Source organism: Astatotilapia calliptera, chromosome 7, assembly GCF_900246225.1.
Source record: "Astatotilapia calliptera chromosome 7, fAstCal1.2, whole genome shotgun sequence".
Classification (NCBI taxonomy): Eukaryota; Metazoa; Chordata; class Actinopteri; order Cichliformes; family Cichlidae; genus Astatotilapia; species Astatotilapia calliptera.
This window is the reverse complement of record NC_039308.1, coordinates 23,594,797-23,602,783: the sequence shown is the minus strand read 5'-3', so window position 1 is coordinate 23,602,783 and position 7,987 is coordinate 23,594,797. Positions and strand designations below refer to the sequence as shown.

Here is a 7,987-nt window from a genome sequence, read left to right as displayed (position 1 = left end):
TATATATATATATATATATATATATATATATATATATATATATATATAGATCCTGTGGGACTTCCAGATGGACAAAATGGTGGTGGCTAACCATTCCGAATGACAGCAATATCAGGAAGAAGGAACACGAGAAGCTGGAGAAATACCAAGGGCTCAGAGAAGAGCTCGAGAGGATGTGGAGGGTGAAGGTAACGGTGGTCCCCGTGGTAATCGGAGCACTAGGTGCGGTGACTCCCAAGCTAGGCGAGTGGCTCCAGCAGATCCCGGGAATAACATCGGAGATCTCTGTCCAGAAGAGCGCAGTCCTGGGAACAGCTAAGATACTGCGCAGGACCCTCAAGCTCCCAGGCCTCTGGTAGAGGACCCGAGCTTGAAGGATAAACCGCCCGCAGGGGCGTGCTGGGTGAGTATATATATATATATATATACAACTTGCATAGTTCCCATTTCTGTATAGCTGTATATCTCAGATTTCTGTAAAGTTATTTATTTCATATTCTGTATAGTTTTTCAAATTTATATCCTGTTCATATCCTGTACATAGCTTGTACTCACTACAGCCTGTACATACTTATAGTTATAGAATATTCACAACATACTTCATACCGTGTACGTTATAACATGCCATAATAGACCCATTTCTGTAATATACTCACATATCTATATTATTGCTAATATATATTGTAATATATCTATATCACTAAAGCACTTCTGGATGGATGCAAACTGCATTTCGTTGCCCTGTACCTGTGCATGTGCAATGACAATAAAGTTGAATTCTATTCTATTCTATGCTATATGATGTCGCAAAACAAATGTATATTTATATGTGTGTATAAGCTGAAGTTGGCTCAAGCTAAAGGGACTTGGGTTGCTGATGAGTTTTCAAATTTGTTCTATGTCTCTTCTTGAAAACAGCCAAAATTCCCTGTAGTATGTTATCCCAATTTAAATAATGGTACTGTTTAATCCTGTATGACCAAAGCATAATTTGGATATGGTAATTTAATCCTTTTGTCCCGTTTTCCTCATTATGTCAATTTTCTTTGAATTTTATAGACCCACCTGCCAGTTCTTTCTTCTTACCACTGCTTCTTTCTGCCATCTTCCCTTGAGCTTTTATTTAATTACTGTTCCCTTTCAGTCGATCCACTCGGTACAACACATAAGTATGGGATATCATGCCCTCAAAGTTATCTATTTCAGCTGTTACTCATCATGTCAACCTCTATCATCAAAACTCCCAAAGCAAATGCATCCCTTTTAAAATTTAAAAGGGATTAATGGTTCACTGAAGCTGTAAATATTTTTGCATTTGCAGTGTTCCTTTTTTGTCATTTCAGATAAATACGCCTAAAAAATCCACTTAAATTGATAGTATCATTTATTTATTTTATTATTTAATTGCAGTGAACTGTGGTTGGAGGAGGTCTTGTCATTTTTGTTCGGTTTCACCAAAAAACCCTAGGCTCGCCACTGAAACTGTTATCAGGCTGTTGGTAAAGAGGCCTGACCGGAAATACATTCTATGTAGGGTACATATGTGCGCTTGTCGTGAATAACGGGACGTAGCTGACAGTCGTAACGGACGGTGCGGATATATAATTAATACTGTTTAGCCTCCCTTATAGGACACTTTCTGATATGGTCGCCATTAGTTTTACACTAAAAACTGGTATTCTAAGTAAGAATACCAGTTTTGCAGTTAAAAATAGTTTTAGTATACATGCTGTTGTTTCGCATCGTTGGAACATTTAATCCGGTGCTTCGTATGATAAAAACGAGCGCACCGCATTTGGAAGAAACCACCCTGGTCCCTTTAGGGAGCGGAGAGAAGACGGAGAGAGAACAACAAACGCACTCGAATTATCGACGCTTACACACAAAACACCAATTCCTGGTAAGATATTAGCCTTCATCACATTTCATTTAATTGTGATGCTATTATAAAACGCTTTGCTGATTGGTTCGGCGAGATAAAAAGACGACACACACATCCGTTATAATATGGCTCCGTTATGTTTTTCTAATGGAAGGGGAAGGATGATGCAGTGATAACAGCCTCACGTTTATGAACCCTAAATTTGTTCATTAATTATTATTATCATTATCATTATTATTGTTATCATCAAATGATAAGATAATAATGCGATTGACACCATTTCTAAATTTTAAATAGGACAAGGATTCAATGAGGGTGTTCTAGCTATACGCGTTATATAAATATATAAATAGATGTAGCCAGAATGATACATTGTTTCTTATTGATCGTTATCGAAAAAAAGTGCAGCTGACTCTTTTTAATCTTATGCCTATACAACACACTTAAAATGAAGAGATGTTTGTTTATTATATATATATATATATGTATATATATACGGGTGTTTACAACCATGACTTTTCCTTTTAGGGCCATGATGGGGAGGTTGTGTGAGATGGTTCTTGTGTCTCTTCTTATCATGTCGCTTTTGACCACTGAGCTGGCATGTGCTAAAAGAGGTGGCACCAGCAGCAGCAGGGGAAAATCTTCATCCAGCAGCAACAAGGGTTGGACCAATTCAAAGACATCCAACTCTCAACCAGGAAACTACCCACGTCAGCCACAGAGTCCTAATCGAAACACCAATCCTTATCCTCCTGGTGGAAGTTACCCTTATCCCAAACAGAACCAGCCAAGTTATCCAGGTGCCGGTAGCAACCCAAATCAGTACCCTGGCAGAGGCAATCCTGCAGGTTATCCGAACCAGAACCCTGCAGGTGGATACCCAGCAGGAGGGTATCCTAATCAAAACCCAGCTCGAGGAAATTATCCAAATCAAAATCCAGCTGCCGGAGGCTACCCCAACCAATATCCAGGCAGAGCTGGTAGCAACCCCGGAGGTTATCCTAATCAGTACCCTGCTGGAGGTTATCCAAACCAGAATTATCCTAATCAGCATCCAGGTGGGGGTTTCCCAGCAGCGGGTGGTTATCCACAAAACCCAGGAAGGTATCCTTACCAGTATCCAGGTGGTTACCCCGTCCAAACTGGAAACACACGACCAGGTTGGAATGTGCCTGGTTCAAATCCAGGAGGTTATCCAGGAGGTTACCCTGGTGGAGCAGTTGGTGGCTACTCCAACTGGAACCCAAATAATAAGATTCTGAGTCCCCGCTTTGGTGGAGGAGGCTATGGCTATGGGATGGCAGGGTCACCTTTTTCTCGTTCTGTGCAGAACATGGGGTATGCGCCCAAGTCACCAAGTTTTGCCAAAAAAGCCATGGTGGCTGCAGGCGTCGGTGCTTTGGCTGGAATGGCAGTTGGATATGGATTAGGACGCTTCCCCCGACCACATTTCACTTTCCGTAACCCTGAAGAAGAGTACTACTACAATAATTACATGCAGCGTCGTTATGGCACCCAGTCAACAGATCAAAAAGACTATGGTCGTGATTACGTCTACAGCCCTCCTCCACGTGCTGAGACCTACGAAAGCTTCATGAGTCGCTGCATGAATTCGACTGATATGTTTAAGGATCAAGGCTCTTCCACATCCAAGAGTGCAGCTGAGGACGCAGATGACGACACCGTCAGCATTGAGGAGATTGGATACCCAGCCCTGATTGAGCAAGTGAAGTCGCGGCAGTGTGTAGAGAAGTACATGAAGTACTCTGAGCAATTTCTGAAGGAACGTAAAACTGAACAACAATATCAGCTAAGTCGCTCTAGCCCTCTGAGCCAAGGGCTCATTCATCTTCTCACTTCCTCCGTGATGCTATTGTCCAGCATGCTCCTGCTCCAGTGAGAAAACACCTTCCACTTCACTTCAAATTGCTTTCTACTGCCTCCATCATATGCACACATTCATTTCCTGCTTATATTATAGTAGCTCCACATTGCAAACCACAGCTGCATACTTCCAGAGAGTACAGTCTTTTAATATCTATTATATAAAAATATTGACATGTACATACTGACTAAAAATGTCTATTTCAAGTGTGGCACTCAGTTTCAAGTGTTACAGTTAGATCTGTCTTAGATGTTCACTATACTTTATATTAATTTATTTTGGATCCATATTTTGCACTTTTTATCTCCAGATTGTTGGACACTGAATGCAGAGATTCATGATTAAAGAAAGAAAACAGGACAGGACAATTACTTAGCAGTTTTTTCTTAGGAAGACTATCAGGGCAGTTTCTTTCATAGTTTGGATAAGAATGAAAAAATAATGAAAGCTCATAGTCCACATTATGGCTTATGGGGTACAAGTGGGATTTGGCAAGTGGGGTAATTCAGAGATTTGTTTGTATTGGTGCAGCATGGGGACAAGAATTACGTAGAAATAAGTCACATGATGACTTGCAGGCCAGATTTGTGCATACAGGCTGTGATCAGCTGAGCTGTGCTGCTTCTCCTGTATTCAGTATTCACTGCTTTTTTGTGGATTTAACCACGCTGAATTCAACAAGTTATAAGCAGGTCTATCCAAAGCTGCATGGCTGATGCATTGTATAAAAGATAGAATTAGCTTAGTGAATGTAATAATATTTGCTACTCTTGATCTAATCTAACATTGACCATGAACAGCCTGCTCCATACCCCTCCAGCAGAGTGAATCACTGTGAACTTCACCACAGTACTGCAAACATAACCAGTGCAGCCTGCACTAACTTGCCTGGTATTTTCATGCAACCTTTGAAGAATGCAAAATTAATATGCTTCCATTTATTTTGGGATAATTTGGCAACACATCACGTGTAGATCCATTTAAGAGCTCTAAAACGAACGAGGATATTGGAAGTTTTACATTTTCAGCTTATCAAACCTTGCGTGTTGCCATCCTTACCCTTGAAAATAATCTTCTTCTTTGGTTTCCTGTCTTTCATACATCTTTTTCTACATCTCTGATAGTGTTGCACGTCAATGCTTCTTTTCCCCTCTCCCTTCGGCTGGCAGACACATTTGTCAGATGTTTTCTGTTGATTGACAGACTGCACAGACACAGTTTGTGTATTTGGTGATATTTTAATGTCCTCGAGAAGTTGCATTTGAAATTACCGCCACTTAGAAAAAAACTTTGCTGCCTTGATGCTCACTCTTCCTCTGTTATGTTCTAGATGCTGAAGTACAGTAACCAGGATTATTTACCTTTACACCATGAACACATCACAGGGATGAGAAGGAAAAAGTTCACTTCAGGTTATAAGTGGGCTGTGGGATGTCATTTTTTTTGGCTTATTACCGGGCAAATATTTGCATGTAATAACTGGCAGCAGGATTGTGGCACATGAAAAATAAAGGCATTCAGCGATAATACTGATCAGTAATAATAAATCCAGCTCACTTTAACCCCTGTTTATTATCTGGGGTAATGTTAGGAGAAATCTCTTTGGAGGATTTAAGTTTTATGTGTGTGTTTTGGATTCCACTCAGTCTCACTCCACAGAGCACATGCACAGACTGAAGCAAACCCTGGTCACTAATAGTTTTTACAGATTGCTTGATGGTGATAAAGGATTCCTTGTAAATAATTCAGCCAAACTTCCCACATGAACTTTAAGCCATCGAGGTTTGCTGAACAGCAGAGACAGAAATAAAAATAAAAGTAGAAAGAATCGCCCTGGTTCATATTTAATAATTGCTACTTATGTTATTGCATGTAATAGCTTTTCACAGAGAGTAGACAGTAATCATGATGGGTTCATAAATGAGCAGTGAAGTTGCACAAATAGCACTTGTTGCTTTAATCTGTGCAGTCTGTTGAACGGATGCGGTCTTTTATCTGTATTTCCTTGTAGTATGTAAACTGTCCTTAGTTAAAATGGGTGTGGTAGCACTCAAACTGCATTCCTTTATCCCGTTGAACTCTGCCATTATGTGTGTGAGTCATTAGAACATTTATTCCCATAAAAGCCTTGGTTTTACATCCATATCCCCAGGCACATTTTAACTTTCCATAGCCACTTATTTTCCAGTCGTCTGCCCTGAAGTTGGTCATCGTTTCCGTGCGTCTTCCTCTAATCTCCTACATGTTATTGTAGCGTGGGGAAACAGTCTCATAGGACAGTTTTTCTCAGATATGTAAATACTACTGTTTATTTTCTTGCGCCGGTTGTCATGGTACAGTCTCTGCGATTATGACTACTAAAATCTGTTCTCCTTTTTTTTCTTCAAGAGTAGGTGTTGTTATTATTTTTATTTTTGTGGGTGTTTCATGTGATCATTTCACTTTTCTTTTTACCGTACTTTTTATGATCCTGTTTTATTTTTTCTCCATGCCTGAGTTTTGTAAAGGATTCTGGAAAAATGCTGTGTAAGTTAGGTGTGAAAATCTCAAAGTGATGGAATTCTCCTTCCCATACTGATGTTGTTCTTTGTGACCAGGCTTTCAAATTTCTTTTATTCTCTCCTGTTAATAAGCTTTTATATTCGACTGTTCCTGTTTTGCTTTTTTGGTTGATTCTGGCAAAACGACTTAATTTGATGGGAAATTCCACCTAAATCAAGGATGTGGAATATCTGTAAAGTGCACTTATTTCTCCTCAGTTGTGGATATTCTGTAACTTTGTAATTGAGGTCATGTTACCATTAGAGACATCGCTTGTTTTTGACTCAGAATTGCAAACATTTCGTGATACTCCTCAGATGTTATGACTAACACGGTGTAATATAGTTTGTCTTGGATGTTCATGTGTTAAATAAAATAAATCATGAAATCTTTTCTGTGGCCTGTGACATCTTCACGTCTAAAATGTTGCTGTATCTCTTCAAGGGATATCAAGAGAGCGGTTATTAGAAAAATGCACAAGTGCACAACTTGTGTATTTTTTTTAACCAAACTCTCAGAAAAATCCTCCATGAGGATGACATGATGACATTTAATTCCAATAAAATGACACAGTAGAGATCATTTGTTCAAAAAAGCTTTAATTTACTTTGATAAATGACAGCTTTTTCATTAATTAGATGGTGGATCACACGTCTCTTATCCAAGCTGCTGTAAGAAAAGGCACCACATGTCCCAGCCTGAGAAAGAGGTGAGTCGCAGGAGCAGGGGCAGCGCCTTTAACGAAGGCTCTCCAGAGAGACTGGTTGCAGCATCTTTGGTCTTGCTGGTAGTAAAGCTGTCGATCTTGCTCAGAGGCGACTGCTTTGTGGCCATAGTTATTTCCGGACCCATGCTTTGGCTTTCCAAGGAACCCCAGCCCGTACCCGGTGCCTGTGCCTCCCAGCATCCCCGCTGCTGCTGCACCTGCCCACTTTACACCCTGCTTGGAGAGGCCTCGATTCTGAGAGGGAGGCGCTTTGTTACCAGTACCGCGACCTCTGAAGCTGCCTGCTCGCTTGCTGTATGCATACTGTGCACCTGGGCACAAAGCTGCAATAAGCAGCATCCAAACCCACAGTGAGGGAAGCTTTTGCTGGCCCGCCATCAGAGCAGAGCTGCAAAAACAGATTAGGTTGAGTTGAACTTTAGAAAGAAAAAAATGTTATTAAAATGATACTGCGCTTCATTAATTGTCATTTAGGACACGTGCAGAGGAGTTTTTTGAAAGTCTGTCAGCAGTCAGTTCAGCTGGCGATAAAGCTTTTGATTTCCTGCGGCTCAGTAACAAAAGCTACATGCTCCCTAACCCTGACACAACAGACATCTAGAATGACCGATATGCTCTGTAAACACGAGGATTAGCTGGGCATTATGTGGCACATTTGTTCTTCCATTCACTAGGCATTTGCTTCTTTTATCTCTCATAAACAGTGCATATCATATCAATTGTTAAAAAACATATCAGTGATGTATTTGGAACAGTAACCACATGTACATTATTGCAAAATATTTGGTAAGGGGCCTTTTTAAAAAAAAGTTAGAAAGTTGTTAAATAAAACTGATTAAATGTGTACATTATCTATAAAAAATAAATTTTTTAAGGAAACAAAATGGAATTTATTTACCTTTCTTAGGAGTTACTTAAAGAGGCTGTGATCCTGGAGCGGTTGTTTATC

General features: G+C 40.1%; 1 protein-coding gene across 1 annotated transcript; it reads left to right on the top strand.

Annotated features, from left to right (window-relative positions):
- The first annotated feature begins 1,442 nt into the window (after positions 1 to 1,442).
- On the top strand, positions 1,443 to 6,186 carry LOC113025794 (calcium-binding protein P-like). The gene is made up of 2 exons (XM_026173956.1): positions 1,443 to 1,900; positions 2,411 to 6,186. The coding sequence occupies exon 2, from the start codon at positions 2,415 to 2,417 to the stop codon at positions 3,783 to 3,785; it is 1,371 nt and encodes a 456-aa protein (XP_026029741.1). The 5' UTR covers positions 1,443 to 1,900; positions 2,411 to 2,414; the 3' UTR covers positions 3,786 to 6,186.
- Positions 6,187 to 7,987: the final 1,801 nt, after the last annotated feature.

What these genes read in the sequence shown, in the direction of transcription:
- LOC113025794 (XM_026173956.1), top strand. Translation starts at nt 2,415, where the DNA reads ATGATGGGGAGGTTGTGTGAGATGGTTCTTGTGTCTCTTCTTATCATG.